Raw genomic sequence first — 19,287 nt, 5'->3', positions numbered from 1 at the left:
CAGACAGGAAAACTATTTGCACAACAGTATTGTATTGTAATTTTGGATTAGGAAGTGGTTTCTTGCATTATAATTCAATCTTGCATGTAACAAGAATTTGCATTGCCTTTAAATTTTGTGTTATCTTCTGATAGTGAAAACTAATGACGTTGTATATATTTATACGTTTATAATGTCTTTTCTGATTTGATGCAACAATGACACTTTCATAAAACATGTGGTGTTTCGTGATTGGATAGTTGTGTAAAGTTGATTTATTAGAAATATAATGAAGTTGTAACAAAAAAAACCCTCTTCGATGTTTATAAAGTTCACTGTGATATATTATGTAAGAAATATCTCTATAATGTAAAATTTTGAAACAAAAAACAGAAAACTACCATTTGTGTATATCTTTTATTTACATAAAGAATCAAGGTGTTAATGATTTAAGCAAAGATGGCAATACAAGTACGTGTGTCCGTCGTAACATGCATTCTTGTGCATAAATATGGGTGTACACAGACGGTCCATGTACACGTGAGCCAAGCGTTCACATACACGGGTATCACACCTTCTCGTCAAAACAAAGCTTCCGTATTATCGTCTGATAAAATTGAGCTATTGGAGAGAAAATTACACACATGGAGGCAAATCGTTGATCTTAGACATCATCCAAAAACGAGTATTTATTCACTTTCATTCTCCATTCAAAACAAACACAGTGAAATGTTGACAGGTTAGTTATATTAACTAAAGAAAACATTAAAATCCATAAGGTTTCATGTCCACATTCCTACCCGCAACAGTAACCTCCTACTTCTCTTCCGTTTTATTTTACGCAAGTGGAGGGGAGGTTACTCTGACGAGTAAAAATGACGAACATTCACCTTGAATACTTTTGTTGTTGTCGCCCTCGTATAATATCACAAAAACAGCACGGTGCGAGAGCCGTTTTAACAGTAATCATCGCCATTCAATATACCAGCGAAAACACGTGACAGGATATATATTGGAAGAAAAGTGAGCTGTAGGCAGGTCCACACATCACATAGGTACTATACATCTCAAGAGTTACACTATGTATTAAATGACAACGAAGCGACATATTGTCCGTATAAAAATCGTTTTATCAAAATAATATATGAAAGAAAACGCCCTTCATAATTTATCACATGTTAGCATTAACAAGGTTTCAAGTGGAAAATGGACTCGCTTAATCAACACGGTGTAAGAAGAAAGAGAAAATTCCAAAAATTGCAAATAATTTCTGTCTTTTTGCGCTTTTTAGATTTTTAAAACATTATACTGAGATTCGTTATTATTTTTTAATTCTTCATTTTTCAAATGGTGAAACAATTGAATAAAGTTTTTAACATATCGATCAGCTGAGCAGACATTGTAATAAGGAATATGGTTTTGTTTTTGGCAAGATAATTAAACAGTGGTATCAAGTAATCTAATAAATGCGACATGTCAAACCACCCGATATCAATAACGAGAACATGTAATAATTATGACATCTTCAATAAAATATCAAATGCAAGTATAAAGAGGTAAAACACAAATGATGGAATACACGATCGACCAGGGTGGATCTGGCGCTCTTTTAAACTAGCTATAAACATGTTTTGACATGTTCGAAGTGTGATTGATAGCAATGACGAAATTTGCCGAAGAATGACGGATGCTGTCGAACAATCACGATTATAGTCGAATGCAATATGACGCAAACATTTGAACAATTAGATAGAAAAGAGAACTATGTATTGTACTAATACCGATTCAGTGCCAAAACTGGATGTTTTCTCCAATAGCACAGTTGTTGTTTTAATCAGGAATATTCTACTAGCTTGATGATCAATAGCCGCTGACCTCAATATATTTTATTAGCTGAAGATGACGTCTGCTGACAAAAAAATATATCTCCTGATCCAAGTTGAATAAACAACTCTGTAAAATTGCTGAATTCGTATGAATTTTTTGACTTATAGGAATTTGATCAATGAAAATGTCATTTAAATTTTGAAATAGTAATGCACTGACTTATCGAAAGAAAGAGACATTCGTCATTGAGAGGAGTAGAATACCAAATTCTAGTATTCAGCTTTTGTGCACTTGGTGTCCTCCCAGGTTGACACAAAATGTAATGTTTTAAAGGAGCACGCGCGTCAATACTACACCTGCCATCTGTAAGGGCCTAACTAACATAAGCATTGAAAGCGCCATCATCACTGTAGGCTAAAATGACGATCAAATCATTGTTAATGGCTCGGAAATACAAACATAATGTTTCCTTTTAACTACAAGGTTAATTACATGTACTTGATTAACTATACTAGTTACTTATATATATACGTGTTTATGTATAATATATATTAAGTGAAAAAAAAAGGTTACGATGCCGCACATTTATGATATTTAAAGAGGAAAATTCTTTAAATCAGTATTTAATCCAGCAAGAAAAATGTTAACGACATTTTTCTCTATTAGAAAGCATCATGAGCAATACACACTCCATTACCAAAACAGATAGAGTATGTTTCGGAATAATGAAACTTCCGGTTTCGAAATAATGAAACCTCCGGTAGTTATTATTACAACCGAATCCACCCCGCCACCAGTGAACTTGTGAACATGTTTTGGGTTATGACAAACAGATCTGACTGATTAAACATGAGACACGACAAATTATACACATTAATGAATACCTATCACATACAGATTAACACAAATACGTATTTGCATAGTATTATGATTTCTAACTAGTAGGTCGACCAGGTGAGGTTCACCCGACAAGATGCTACATCACAACAATATTGTTTTCCCATGTGAAAGATGTTCATCATCTATGCCACAGAAAGGAATGTTTGTGATGAGCAAAACATCTTTGACTTACCTTGTATATCTGGACAATTGTTTTTGAACAAACGTTACTTAGAGATTTGCTTAATCATTTCGTAATATTTTGTTCTATTTGTGACTTGATCTCTTACAAAGATAACATCAAATAAATTGATCGCAAGATTTAACTGATTTTCTCCTCCAAATGTTGCATCATTGAAATATAAATGAAAATGATTCCGGATGTCTATGTTAGTAAATACTGTTATAATCTTCATCATTATAAAATCATGGAATGGTATTGTTTAACAATATAATAATACAAGAGGCAATCAACAATGGCTTAAATACATATACACATCCTTGTAGATGGGTAAACCATGGCTAACAATTACACAACCGCCATGCATATCGATTAAAACATTAAAACGTGGAGTGTACTGAAAAATCACATTATTCTTTAGGGTAATGTTACTCAACAAAATGTAAACGTACGTATTTTAGCGGTTAACTTGTAATAGTGATTCCATTTTCCTTGACAAATGCGAAAACGTGTATAGATAACAGTTTCACAGGTTATTTTTATTACAAAACTCAGCAATTCGTGTGGTCATTTACCTCATTAATTTCACACTGTTCAAGTCAAAAGGTAGATGAGCTTAAAGCAAAGAGTGGAATGAGTTAAATATTAAATGTCTAATGTACTTACTCGTTTCTTGCATTGCACAGTAATAAGTTGGGTGGATTTGTGTGTGTGTGTGTGCAATGAATATTACAGGAGTATTAATTCTAATAATCACTATTTTCCGCCTATGGTTTGTTCGGTAGCTATTGTTAAAGCGTCGATTGCAGGTATTTCGCTAAAATAAGAGTTCGCTAAAATGCGTACGTTTGCAGTATCTTAAATAGGAGGGTTAACACATTATACTGAAGGTTGTTTAACTATCCGGGGCTACTTGAACAAAACTGGTCCCTCTCTGATGACTGTGTAACTTAGATATAGTTGATCGAATTATATTTATTTCTTCGTTTTAATCTCAAAATGGCTTACCAGTTTCATGTAAAAAATACTACGTAACTAATTAACAAAATGTTACTGTCCCGATACATTCGATAAAAAGAAAGCAATATCTTTACTTTATGTTTTGTTTAAGATTACTATCTTAATCAATATCAAAGAATGCGGCGAAATAAACTATATTTAGTAAAATATTTGATTACATGGAAAAGTGTGCAAACATTTTCCCAGAAGAACACTTCAAACTTTGTTAGGAAATACAATTACTGACAAAAGAGGAAATACGATTTTTCCGGATAAGATTTCTATATAGAACACTCATTTACCCGTATAACAATACCAATATATTTATCATGGGTTTGACACTATTGAAATATTTTTCAAATTAAATACATAATAAAGAAAATCCATGTTCATATTCACTAAAAATGTCAATATTTACTGTGCTTAATGCATAATGATATTTATTTTCAAATTTTTTTCGTCTTTTAAAGTGATTTTATATGATCTGCTCACATCTACTCTGAAATGCGTAATATGACCCTCGAAACATGTAAACAACTTTTTGTATTTGTACTTTTTAATCTATCTCTCTCAAAGAAGTGCAATACAAATTTTAACATTTCGATTGTAATATTAACATGTATTTGTATTTTTTATTTTCAAAATTAAAATAAAGAAAACGAAAAATTTACTCTTTCAAAAAAGCATAATGAAAACAGTTTTCAAATGCATATGCAATATCAACATTTTTTTGTTTTTTTTCCTTTGAGATCATTTTAACAAAACTGGTGTCAGATTACATATTTTAGTACACGACGTTAGCTGCTCCCTTCCAGAAAAAAAATCTTACAAATCTTAACACACGCTACGATAGATATGAGGAGTAAATAGTAAGCGATAGACTTATATCATTATACACGAGACACAGACGAATGCCTTTATAATTTAAGCCTTGTATACATTGTATAAATAACAACTACCATGCAAATTTTGAAATAGAATGCAAAATTGATACATTTTTCTGTAAAAAATGTTGAAATAAGTAAAGTATGCTTCGTATATGGAATTACATACGGCCGTGATTACTCTCTCAACAATATTTGTTTTATTCTACAAAGTGTCTTATCGTAGCAGTAAAACAATTACTATAAAGCATTGTATTGTTAGCAAAATGTTCTGATATTCAATCTCTTTATATTAGAGAATCTGCTGATATTAATTTGATAAAAACCCACGATGTCTTGTTTTATAAACGCTTATTTTTGTTTTATCAATTAAGGTATACCCAGTCTTTTTCCTACAGTCACGTGGACCTTTTGTTGATACGAAGCTAAGATGTCGAATTAAAAACATTGTCCTTCATCTGGTTATAAAATAGTGCTGCGGTATATTGGTCACGATTTAAAATTGTAAAAATTTGTAATTCGTTACGAAACTGTTCCTCAGGATTAGGTAGGCACAAGCAAAGTAGAATGTAACAACATTTAAATACCTTAAAATGTTCTCACAATTCGAATTGGGAGATACACACTTGATATATAATGATATACACGGCACATCATGGTACACATACAATAACATGTGTATATATTAATCATATATGTATATATTGTATATATAAAATTATACACATATATAACCATATACAAATGTATATCGTGTATATACTGAAGTGCAATAGATTGCATCCTAAAACCTGTAAATGGAAAGACATTCTGTCCCAACGCTGAGTACTTAACATCAAACACACCGATTATCTGCGGATCAATATTTCAATAAAAAGCTAACATCCGAAGCCAATGTTTTCTTCTCTGCTTCACAAGCACAAAAGCCGTAAATTCATTTCGATCTCAATTTTTACAGAAAAGGACACTGATCACGCTACAACGTCGCTATCCGGTCCTAATTCAACCGTTTTTTGTTCTGAGGGAGTAATCACTTCTGTTTCCTCTTCCTTTTTCTCTATTTTGTCTTCATTTTCATCTCCTTTCTTTTCAATATCTGTTTTTTCCTGAGGTGTTGTGTCGGCCATTGCTTCATCATATGACATAGGCGGCGCGCCGAGTTCTCCTCGCCTTCGCCTGTAGGCGCGATACGCTTTTTGTATTAGCCTTGCTGCGTAATGTTCTTTCTGTCTCATTAGTGTCGAGCTTATTGGTTTATATTCAACGTTTTCTTTCGGACCTCCCGCGTCCGCTGGTATATCTCCAGTATCTGAAGTTCCCAGAAAATTCTTTGTTAGAGCATCCAAGATGTCTCTGCAGAAACACTTATCACCTTCACAAATAGCTATATCTAGCTTCACAAGAAGGAAGTGGTTTGGTTTTGGAAGTCTTAATGGTTCCTCTAGGTAATCTACGAAATCTGATAACTTCTCTAAAGCTATAAACTGTGTTGCATCCGGATCGAACTTTTCCCACTTTTCGTAATACATATCAAAATCGTCTGGCGTTAAGCCTTGTTGAACATCTTCTGTTGCCTGACTGAAATTCTCCAGAATCACCGCTATATACATGTTCACTACAACTAGAAAGCTGATTACGAGATACGTAACAAGATAAAACACTGCCATCTCATATGTCCCACAGTTGCCTTCTTCGTCACTACAATCCTCTTCATTTGAAAGCCCGGCGAGAGCTCCGTCCCAGCCTGCGGATGTACACATTTGAAATAGCAATATAATACTCCTACCAAAGGTCTCAAAGTTGAAGCAGTCGTCCAAACCGCCAGTGTGTTTCACGTGCATGAAAAAGTTCATTCCAAAAGTGGCATAGATAAACATGACTAAGAATAATAACAAGCCAATGTTAAAAAGAGCGGGAAGGGACACTGCTAAAGAGAAAAGTAATGTTCTAATTCCTTTCGCTGATTTTACTAAACGTAACACACGCCCCACACGGAAGACTCTCACTACACGCAATAAGGTTGGCGATACAAAAAATGCCTCCATCGCATCGGAAAGCGCAATACCTGAAACAGAACAAAAGTTTTTATTACACAAACGCTTTTTTAAAATGAAAATGGAAAAAGTATACCCGGTATAATGATAAAAAATTTATATATATAAAAAAAATTTAATTCTCTCTTTTTCAAAAAGAGTCCTTCAATAAATTTATACGTGAATGGAAATAAAACATTCTAAATATTTGAATATCTTATCAAGCTATCAAAAATCAATTAATAGACACACAGAAATGTAAATATAACTTAATTTACAAGTACTATTCTTATTCAAATTCAAGCATCTTATGATTAATAATTCCAAATTGATATACAATGTACACTTTATATATGAGAGACCAGGATTTCATTCACAAAAAAGAGAAAGCAATATTGTCCAGACCAAATACGATTTTATAACATGACAGTTAACATTACTTTTAAAAGTTCAAAAATGCCACTCACTTTAACCTGTGCTTTGGCCAAAATGAAGAGTTAAAACAGGTGTGAGGATTTGATAATAACATTGTTGGGTTGGTCAAATAATGGTGTGTTCTAATTAATTTACTTTTACTGAAAATAATGACCATAATATATGATCATTCGCTGAAAAGCACAAGTAAACAAATAAGTTCACTGGTCTCGGTTCATTGCCAAAGTTTCATCGTTTGTGAATGAGATTCTTTGGAAGTTAAAATAACAATACTTACCTAATACAGATAGAACTACCACAACAAAGTCGAATATATTCCATGGAATTTTGAAGTAATATTGTCTTAGTCCTATTATTTTGAGCAAGCATTCAATCGTGAAAATAATGATGAAAGAAAGATTGATATAGTACAAGACATTAGTGAACAGTTCCGTTTGTTTGTAGTGCTCCATTGCCATAGTGACCATATTCAGCATGATGACGAGCATGATGCCAATATCAAACATTTGATTCGATGTGATGTCGAAAATTATGGCTGCAATCTTCATCTGTAAAATAACATAAAATACAATGCAGTAGGGTTTATCTAAAAACGACGAAATTCACTGTATAATACTAATACTCATCAATGGCTGATAAATTGATTTTACTAAAAGAAGTACACATTAACATTTATCTATTTATCTGTCTTTCAAATAGACGTTCTTGATACTTCCTGCAAGGTTTTTGAACATACAAAGGCACATATATAATAAATAAATTCAATACATTGACAATTCGTATGAGATAAAAAAAGTCAATTCCTTTGTTATACAGCAACGCTCATAATAAATACATGTGATAAAATAATATTCACAATTTTAACTTTATACATTTATAATACATGTAACATAAAAAGAGAAATAGAGAAACAGAAACACGTCGGTTTTTTTTAAATAGAAAAATGTATATTTGAAGATAATATGTATCATTAATTCATTAATGCAAATGATATGGACAGTTAGAAGAAGAACAAACAGTGAAGCATGCAGATAAATTCAGTAAAATCACACAGCTTTGATAATATCAACAAGAACATGCCAATTTAACTAAGATTCTACTTTATATTTATTTGATTTTGGTTTTATTAAGACATTCAGCAAACACAACTGATAGCATGATTAAGCGGTTTGGTAGGTAGATAAGAGCTGACATAGTAATACGTCAATTATAGGGTACAGGAACTCTTCGGGAGGTAGAACGTCAAGATTTGTCATATAACCGCTAAAAAAATAGGGCACATTTTCCCGTTATTGTAGCAACACTAAAGACTGAGAATACAAATGTCCGTGTCATCATTTTCCCATGATAACGAAGACTGCCCAATCAATACTTATACATTCTTACTTGAAAACAAATAAGTTATGAAATATTCGCGAACGAGACAAATTTATTTTATTTCCAATTGCTATATGACAACTTTAGTTGATGCACTAACTGACTTGTCATTTCCGTCTGTTAATTCTAAATTCATTTCTTAAGATTATTATAATTACCATATCATTTGATCGATGTTTTCATCTACCCACTATTGAATAACTGAATAAACTGGCTGAACGTTAACGTATTCTGGAAACGGTGTGCTCTGTTTAGAAGAAAGAGGTATCTCCTTTTATGTAGATGTATATACGTCATGACACACCATTCTGATAATAAAATCTTTATGAAAATATTTTTGATGAGGTTGATATTAAATTCATTAGTCTTCTGTTAAGTTTATAGAATCAAATATATATATATATATATAGTAAGTGAATAAATGTACTATTGCGTAAATAGCAGATTCGATTGCTATAAAATACCTCATACATTTTATTAGGAATATTATGGAACGGTGCCATGCAGGAAAGGATGGAATAAAAGTAGTGTACGGCATGCAAGCTCACAATCATGCTGTGCAGGTGGAAAATATCACAAACAGTATAGTAACTGTTTTCTGTGCGAAATGATATAAGCAAAATTAGATCATTATTACTTTCAACATCTATTGAATTGAACAAAGAGAAATTTTACCAATATGATTAAAAGAATGGAATAAATTGTAGATAACCGTAACATTCAGAAATGTATTCTCTTTTCATACAAATCACAGAAATCAGTTATATATAAAGGAAGGGAATAATAGGTTAGGTGGACACGATGCATGGATGGTGGGACTTGCTGTAATACAGCTATACTTCGTTGATAGCCAGATACCGTCCAGGATCTCTAAAATATACCCTAAATAAATGCATAGTCAAAATATTGCAAGGATCATATGAATCAAAGGAGAGTAATTTCTTAACCTGCGTGAAGATTGAAAGATACGGCTAGTTTCTGAACTTTTATTTTGTACACGTTCATGATACTTTTTTTTCTATTAAAGTTAAGTGCGAATGAATGAAATTTAGTTTTAAGAATATTTATATTTCAGGTCTTGCACTGAAAATGATCTTACGATTAATATGATGCGGCGATATGAACACAATTAATGGCGTTGAAGTTCGTCCACGCGCGCATATAAATTCCATTTAAGGTCAGTAAGGGGTAACATGCTTACTACCAATATCACGGCAAATAACACTTGTTATTTTCATAAATGTCATAACAATGATATATGTTACAATAAAATCAACAACCATATATTAATTCGTTATTAAGTAAATAAATTGACAACGAAAAAAACAATCTTAATACGGTGAAATGGGGTAAAAATTCAAATCAGCATGTCGGCATTCTATTGAATTAAGTGCTGTGCTTTAGTAAAAAAACAGATAAAAATCCTCTAAATTCTGATAAGATGCACATAAATTTGACGTGAGTAAGGTGGTTAATAGTAATATTCAGAAAATTGTGATCTTTGATTAGAAAATAAACTACTTCATTTACAATGAATCTAAAAAAAATCTAAAATGTGGTATATAGTGAAAAGGTGCATCTATTCAGATAAAAAAGAGGAATTATTTAAGACTAACAGATGGTTTTGGTATGGATTTCTGGGGAGCTTTGGACGACATCCTCTTCATGGCCGCGTAATACTTTTTCTGGTCCTCAGTCATAAACATCTCGAGCGACCCACCAGCCTGCAGAAGTATACGTACAAGTTAGGAAAAGACAAGTACACATGCACCAAGCCAGCGAAGCAAGCATATTGCAGTAGACACTAGACGACACTCAAAGAGGCAGATGAGTGAACGCCCCAGATACGAGGAGAGTGACAGTAGGTTCTGTTTAGTTTATTATATGCTTGCTTTTAACTGACTTCTGGTCTAGGGATTGATTTCTGGGGTGCTTTGGAAGCCATCCTCTTCATTGCTTTGTAGTATTTCTTCTGATCCTCTGTCATGAAGAGTTCTAATGAACCACCTGCCTATCAACATGGAGAAGGTAATATATGACGATGTAACACGTAAAAAAGTGAAGAGTTACATCCCTTGATAATCTTGATTACTTACCTTATTTACAAAGCAATAAAGGTTATGTTAACCCAAAATAAAAAGCATCAACTTTAGATAAGAAGAAAACATGAGTTTTAAGAATTAAACAAAAATAACCACGATCATAATTGAAATACGTGTTGTTATCATAATGTTGTTATTATGTATATAATCTAGAAAAAAAATTATCATTACCTTTTTCTTCTGTTGGTTAAAGTTTTCAATTATAACACCTATGAATAAGTTAAGAGTGAAGAAGGATCCAAAGATAATGAAGAAGACAAAATAAAGGTAATATAAGATGCTGTTCTCTCGAAACGGCTGTTTATCGTCCTGAAAAACAAAAAGAAATTATTATAGCGACAAAGGTATCATAAAAATGGTCGTCCTGAAAAAAACAAAAACAAATTGTTACAGTGACAAAAGTATCACAATAAAAAACCCATGACAATTATTTTGACGATTATCGTCCGAAAGTCTTATTTGGTTAAATTATGAATGTGATGATCATAAACTTTGGCAAAACAAATATAAAATGTAACATGTAGTTTTATTTGTTCTTCTTGTGTCTTGACAAAGGGGCAAATCGCCTCGAAAATTCGACAATCTTTTGTCCACACTGTTAGAATTACTTCTTTCCCCTTTCTCTCTCTATATATATACGTGTATATAAAATATGTAAAGAGCGGAGTATCCATATCACATGCCTTACCCCTGTTATGTCAATGGCATCATCCATGATTATTGTCCAGCCTTTGTATGTTGCCTACAAAGTGAAATTGACGCGTTATCAACAGGCATTTTTTCACTATAATATTAAACCATTAAGAAATTTGAATTACAAAACTGCTATTATAAAAGTTGCAGAAAGAAAGTATATACCGAAATTATTCATGAGTTATGGATATATACTATTATCAAAAATGATTATCTATGTCCTTGGTAATCGAAACTGGTAACGGTTCAATCATCATTTTACAAATAAGAGGGTAAAATGGAGTACCACCCCATGTCATCTCACAACAGTAATATTATTAATACGAAAATGCTCGATAAAGGGCAATATGCAAAGAACACATTTGCGATGAAACGTTCAAATGCAAAATAGCGTTGTAAAGGTACTCACCACTTGGAATAGGGCTAGGTATGCATTTAAAACATTATCGAAGTTCACTGCGGCATTTATCCATTTATAGCCTTCGGTGTTCAGACACATAGTCTTATTTGGAATTTCCTCTGGTAACACCTTGTTTTCTTCAGCGTCAACACACTTGAAAAATTTTCCCGAGAAAAACTGAACTCCGATTATTCCGAATATCAACCAGAATACGAGACACACAAGCAGCACATTGAAAATGGAAGGTATGGCCTTAATCAGAGCGTTGACTACAACCTGTAAAAATGCACATCAATTGATAGTAATCGTTAAGTACAGCACATTTTCATGACGTTAATTTTTTCTTTCAGTGTGAGAATTGCACTATTTATGAAATTTTGAATTTGTAATCTAGTATTTAGTTAATAAACAAATGCATTTTAACAAAAGTGTTTTGCATTGATTGAATATGAAACAAAAAGAGGAAAACATATCTATTAGTATGCTTACTCTCATTCCCTCCCATCTTGAGATGGCTCTGAGGGGCCGAAGAGCTCTTAGTGTTCTCATAGCTTTAAATGCTCCCACTTCACCTATCCCCATGGTTTCGGCAACCAACATCACGATGGATATCTGGAATTTATCAATACAATTTGAAGTTAAAGTATCGGCGTTGTATGGAATCTCTCCGCAGATGAAGTCATCAGCTGACGTGAGAATACTACGTCATTTTCAAAACTAAAGAATGAGTGAACGTTGTGTAATTGTTATGTAATAAATGTTACAAAACAGTAGAAATTCGGTTAAGATGAGACGTTTCCGTCTACCGAAACAATATTGTATTGAGTATGACGTCAAAACTATCTGTGACATCATAATAGTGTTGTTAAACGTTTCCTTTACGATATTTATATTATGACATGACCCTATGACATGACTAGACCGACCTATTATGATATAAACAACAATCAACATCAATACTGGCTGAAATGAATGTTGTATGTACTTACGAGCACAATCACGAAGTCCAACCAACACCATGCGTCTGTAAAATATTTCTTGTACCCAAAGGCTACCCACTTGATAAACATCTCAATGATGAAAACTGTGGTGAACACCTTATCCATATAGTACAAAATTTCTTTCAATATAGGCCTTTCTGGCAGGTAGATGTCTTCGATTGCCTGTTAAGCAGAATAAAATAAACGTTGGAATATATGTTAGGTATTAGATAATGGCATTTGCCTTTCACATAGCCGGCACAAAAGTGCGAATGTTACAAATCCCCTCCCCAGGCATTTGGGTATTCCCCAAACAATATGGTTTTCTCCCACTCTAAGACTCCCCCCTCGCTTACGTAGGAACAATTCTCCCACTCTAAGACTCCCCCCTCGCTTACGTAGGAACAATTTGTGGAAGTAGGGTAGTCGCTGCAAGATGAGTTAAGTTTTAAATGATATATTTTATTTGATAATATCACTCTTCAGAAAAGTCGGGGGAAAAGCAAAAATAGTTTTTTGAACTTTTACTTCAAACTTTTAAGATAAAATCATGATACTAATGACACATTTGAATCTCGTTATCCAGTATCTCATAGACCTAAAATTGATGAAGTCAAGGTTCCTGGCGAAATATTATATGATAGCCGTATCTAGCGTAGCGATCGGCAAATATCATGATCAAACAATTGATTCTAACTCGTGAAAACTATTCGCAAAGATTATCATAACCAGTAATGTTAAACTTACACATACAATTGTCCAGGATCATAAACGAAAGTCTTACCAATGCTAGACTACTGGCCAGAATCATGATGATTATAAAAGACTCAAAGTAGTTGTGTTCGACCATTGCATACGCCTTACATCGCAGACTCCACCATTTTTTCCCCGTATCTGAATTCTCAAATCGTATACAACACGGGCAACGACTTCGGATTATTTGACACCAACAGTCGTCTGGATAATTCGCAAAGACAACGTCAACCTCATTTATCTCCGGGTCTCCCTCAGCATCAACCATGTTGAGGCGCTCCTTCGCATCCTCTGAAAGCGTTGAACAAGAGCCAGACGAACTGCCATCCATATCTTTATGACTTTTCAGTGTTGCCCGACTTGCAGGTCTAGTAGAGGATTCCGATTGCTAGACACACGTGGAAAAATAGTAGAGTATTGCTTTAGTTTGAGATATTTTCAAAGAATGATTTTCGGTTACATGAACTCATGGTCATATATTTGAAATCATCATTTGATAATCTATTAACACATGTTGTCAAAGCATAGAAATAGAGAATACATGGTTAGTATCTTAAAATACAAGATTAATTTTGGTGAGAGACTTAGGAAAGCCGAGATGACGAGGCTTTGCCGAATCATTTCGGCTTTCCATTTCGAGCACCAAAATAAAACTTGTATTGTAATATACTAACCATGTATTCTGTTTATCCTGCAACCATTATGTAATTCAAAACGAAAGCAAATTGCAAGTTTCTTACTTGGTTTCGCTCGAAGCGAGACGCTTCTTTGCGGAGGAAAAGATACATTCACGAAACCGAATAAGAGTGTACTACCGTTGGAAATATATAAGCGCATTCGCAAACAGTACCGGTAATACTATTCAGTATGTAATATCACTGAAACAATATGAAAATACTGAAAAACAATGATTACCCGCCAAATAATTACATAACAATACATACCTTTGCCATGAGCCAAGAAATATACCACACCACCATACGAGGTTTTCGATATCGTAAGAATGACATCATTCCGGTGAATGTGACGTCACTTTTTAGCGGGACTGAATGACGTTTCATTCATGTTAAATTCGGGGTTAAGTTAGAAAAATTTCCGTCAAATGTGGAACAAATTCACGTGATCATATTGACGGAAAAAGCATTTCGTATTGACGGATAAAGCACAAGTTTACCCGACAGTAGTTATCGGTCAGTATGTAGGACAGTTGCAGGATAAATTCATTTCTTAGTATTATTTTTCTCTAAATACATTGGTGAAATATCACTGAGCTTACAAATAAATCAATGATTAACCACCTTATAACTCTAAACCAGTATGATACTGCAAATGTATACGATTCAGGGGTAATAATATTTTAGGGCTTTCGCGCATGCACATCAGCACTACAATATGACAGTTTCTGTTGTATTTAGTGTATATTGTTAGTAAAGTAATAATTATCAATTATGGACCTTTCTGAGTCAAGAAAAATGATGACCGAGAGTGTTTCTAAACATAGAAATATTGCGTCTATCGACCTCTAGGTGACCATTAATTAGCCAAATATGAATAGTCGCCAATTGGATCATACCTTATATTGACATATCCGCATTTCACACTATAGAGAAGTCAGTATCATAGTTAATATCCAATTCAATTTATGTTTTTATAGTTGCCAAACGAAACCCTGATTGTTTTGTTTCAGTAACTACATTTTTTTTGTATTTAATAAGGCCTTCTACCTTTTCGAAACGACTTATGATTTAAAGGTTGTAATGTACGACGATATTGCTAAGTTTATAGTGCCGCAAAAGGTAGTAGATCAACGTTAATAATACACGTATCATCACCTTCTTCTGAACAATTAATTTCATTACTTGAATCAAATGTTAATTTTCATAACGCGGGTTGAATAATGTTTCCCGCCATCGTCCTAATTACCGCGCGTTAACGGCAAAACAGCGGCAAACATTTGTTGGTTTTTTTACCTCATGTTAGGACATAGATATAAATTGTCTGAAGTTATAATTGGTTTTTAAGAAACCTTTCAATTTTTCACCTACCTTATCCATGTCCTTCACGCTAAAGGTTGCACTATCAGCTGTAAGACAAAACAAATAGATACTATAAAGACTTCTGTGTGTCCAATTATAGTTTTGTACAGTTTGTTCGGATTAAATGCATATAACTATTTGGTGTACGTTGTAACTTATTTTGAATTGATACTTCAAAAACGAAAAATGTTGATATTTTGATACTTGTTTATCAATGATTTGAGCATCGTTTGCATGTGTTCCGATGAGCAGCACAAACATTAAACGTATCAACATTTTCTAGATAATTGATCGTTATTGTCATAGAAAAGCACTCAAGCAGATGACTTTACAACATTGTGGAAAAGTTTTCTGTTGTAAATGCAAATATCGGCATGCAGACTAAACATATATGAATTTTGGAAAAGCTTCGGGTAATGAAAGTATTCGAGTGATGTGTATATAGTTATAATGAAAAGCTAGGAAAACAAAATACTTCGATAAAATATCATATTACATGTAATATTAGATATGTACTGGATATTTTCCTCTATTCTCATTGTAAATACACATTAGGTTCGATATATATTAAATGATGACCGAGGGCATATTATGTATTCTACAAGGGCGGTATAACATATGGACCAAATCAAAGGTCCTTAATATGTATATAAGATATGAAGTTTCGTGGACGAATGTCAACATGGTTATCATAGGACGACACCCCAAATAACTCAACGTTTTGGCAATAAATTTCATAAACGGGAAATTGACTCTATGTTTCTAAGTCGATATGGTATATATTGAGTCTCACATTATCATGTATTATTCAATGAGATTAGCAGAAAATCAGAGCATATCTGATATTGTCACGCAAGAAAATCCTAATAAACCCGTTTAAGTGATTTCACACTTGTTTTGTTATTGGTATTACCGGTATTGAGAAATTGTCAATTAACAACGCACCGGATAAAATTATAAGCCTTTACAGAAAAAATCGCATAACCGAAGACCTTGATCAATTGATTTTAATGTTGTTCCAGATCAGCCACTGCTAAATTATACTCAACTCGAATACTACAATCAGTCAAAGTTTAACTACAAACTGTATTATCAAGGAATGATTTGAAAATTTACAATTCTACACAATAAAATCAAATTCTACAAAACTATAAAGAAACGCGTTAAGATGATTATGCCGATTGGGACTTTATAACCTTATTTCGTCTTAGCATATTACAGGGTTAGCTCCCTTGCGGGTAGGTGTCCATTGTGACGTCATTATTTTGTAGTCGCAACAACGTCGTAAAAGTATGACGTTACGCCTGTAAATATATGACGTCACAATCAATGCCTACCCGTAAAGGCAGATAACTCTGTAATATGCAAATGCAGAATAATTATTACTACCTGAGCAAATGCACTAAATCTAATCAAACGAACAGATAAAAAGAACCCAATATATCTATTATGAAATAATATTCTAGACATTAATGTGGATTATATTTGTAATAAGAAATTTAGAAAGGTATGTTTTGTTTCCAGAAACTGGATAAGATTATTTTCGTTTCAAATGGGTAGATATGGACAAATTCAGAGACATTTACAAAACCATGCTAAGCAGAGACAACCACAATGTGTACAAATGAACTGATAAAAACATAACAGATTCTAGTATAGTTACTAATAACATAATACGTAGTGTAATGCGCAGTGATCTATGATGTAAAGCATGATGCAATTACGTGTTTGTTTTGTTTAGGGAGAGACATATATTCTAAAACATGCTAAATGGAGTCATTTTAGGTTTGCAGTGTCTGTATGTACAAGATAGAGCAAAGAAATAAATTATGTGGAATGTTACGGTATTTTGAGGCAGTTTTTTTTTAAATTAATAAAAAATAAGGAGGAAACGTGAATATTAAAGCATTTCTATGAGTCGTGTGCTTTTACCAGAGAAAGAGAGAAAGGGATAAGCAAAGACATAAAACTACCAGAAAATGACGTAGTTTTACATATAAGAGATAACGGAGAGAGGATAGACAGAATGCCTTAAGTAATATCAACAATATCTTTAGTTATTGATTTGGCAGCTTAAGGTAAGGACGGAAATACTAATAATATTTTAAGTAATTTCATGTGAACCTTTAAGTTAGAAGAAAGGAAAATAAGTAAACATGTTTGGTTAGAAAATGGGAGAAAGATCATTTTAAAGTAGTTTGACATAATTCGGGTGGTATCAACAATAGTCTCTGGTTTCTTAAATCTAGAAATCTAAGTGATACATTGTAAATGTTCTTTTCGCGTGTTGTGCGTCAGAACAGAAATCGCAAAAATCACTTGCCGTGAAGAGTTTCAAATTCTGACTAAAAGTATGAACAAACTTTAGAGAAGTAGAATGTTTCTATCAAAAGGAGAAATTCTGTTATCTCTGTTATTCTGTTGTCTAAAAGCGATATAAAAACAATTTTTTAGGTTGATGAGTACATGGACCAAAAGGAAGAACAGAAATCACTTATATATGTTGAACGCAATATATTGAGGAAGTAGAGTGCACGGACTTGAAGGGAGGAAAGATAAAAATGCTACAACATGTTGACTTAAGAGCAACATAATGCAATATTTTGAGGAAGTAGAGTGCACGGACCAGAAGAGAGGAAAGATAAATTACTAAAACATGTTGACTGAGAGCGGTATAAACAATATTTTGAGGTAGTTGAGTGGGTGAACCTGTAGGCTTGGTGGCGGTAGGAGTGGGCGGCTCGTGAGTCTTTTCCAGTTTACCGTTACGGATAACAGGAGTCGGTCCATCAGATATCGGCTCTTTTCCATTCAGTTCTACCCTTGATAGACTCGGTGACACAACAGGCAAGATGGGAGGCTTACTTTTACGCTGCATTTTCACCTTCACGCATACGATGATATTCACTTTGACATAGGCGCCGAAGCTGAAATAGATATTCAGAAAAAAAAACATATACTTATGGTTTAGCATTATGCACTACATCATTTATAAATTATCATTTTATTACTTTTTTTTATTTCACACCGTCGATTATTTAAACATTTATAGATTATAGTTTTTTTAACGATTCCACCATTACTGTTTTCTCATTGGATACAATTATACAATATATTAATATATTTAATAATTCCCTTTTGTTACACACTTTAGTTTTATAATGAAATATCAGTATATCGTATCCTCAGTAACATATTTTATCATAAAAATCGCTATATTTCTGTTACAATGTTAATATTTGTTTTTCATGTCATTATATTAACTTTTGTTTTAAGATTTCATTATTATTCTTTAATCAAAGAATTGGAGAGTCTAGCTGTGGCACATCGTCATTTTACTAAAATGTATTTGTGTAATATATATATCCCTACCGTTTAAAGCATTAATGTTTGATATATATCTTTAACGTGTAAAGCCATTGTGTCGTGCATCTTTACCGTTTAAAGCGGTCAATCGCCTCCAGGAGTTTATTAGGCTCGGCGTCCTCGGTTCCTGAGTCCTGTAAACTGTCTGCTCCAAACGCGCTCAACAAACAAGCAAGAAACAGGTTCAGTACCTACAAAAAAAGGAATGAAATAGATACTTTTTTTCAAAGAAATTGGTAAAAAGTCATCAACAAAAACAAAATAACAATGACATCCCCTTCATATGTAACTAGTATGATAACAACACAAGAATTGAATACATACGTTTCAAACCATCTCCGAGAATATAGATAAAGTTATTGA

General features: G+C 33.1%; 1 protein-coding gene across 9 annotated transcripts in view; it reads right to left on the bottom strand.

Moving 5' to 3' along the window:
• Positions 1–382: 382 nt before the first annotated feature.
• Positions 383–19,287, bottom strand: part of LOC138318649 (sodium channel protein para-like) — a 126,280-nt gene continuing 107,375 nt past the window's right edge. For 7 of the 9 annotated variants that reach the window (XM_069261214.1, XM_069261215.1, XM_069261216.1 and 4 more), the window contains 12 exons: positions 18,997–19,115; positions 18,268–18,485; positions 15,568–15,605; positions 13,554–13,910; positions 12,779–12,952; positions 12,279–12,401; positions 11,799–12,065; positions 11,385–11,438; positions 10,868–11,005; positions 10,498–10,605; positions 7,495–7,765; positions 383–6,814 (listed from right to left, as the gene is read on the bottom strand). In XM_069261214.1, coding sequence (XP_069117315.1) covers positions 5,721–6,814; positions 7,495–7,765; positions 10,498–10,605; positions 10,868–11,005; positions 11,385–11,438; positions 11,799–12,065; positions 12,279–12,401; positions 12,779–12,952; positions 13,554–13,910; positions 15,568–15,605; positions 18,268–18,485; positions 18,997–19,115 — 2,961 coding nt within the window. In that variant the 3' untranslated portion in view covers positions 383–5,720. Of the gene's footprint in view, positions 6,815–7,494; positions 7,766–10,210; positions 10,319–10,497; positions 10,606–10,867; positions 11,006–11,384; positions 11,439–11,798; positions 12,066–12,278; positions 12,402–12,778; positions 12,953–13,553; positions 13,911–15,567; positions 15,606–18,267; positions 18,486–18,996; positions 19,116–19,287 lie in introns of all 9 variants that reach the window. The other 2 variants (XM_069261217.1, XM_069261218.1) reach the window with 2 other exon arrangements.

This window comes from Argopecten irradians, chromosome 3 (assembly GCF_041381155.1).
Source record: "Argopecten irradians isolate NY chromosome 3, Ai_NY, whole genome shotgun sequence".
Classification (NCBI taxonomy): domain Eukaryota; kingdom Metazoa; phylum Mollusca; class Bivalvia; order Pectinida; family Pectinidae; genus Argopecten; species Argopecten irradians.
This window is presented reverse-complemented; position numbering and strand designations above follow the sequence as displayed.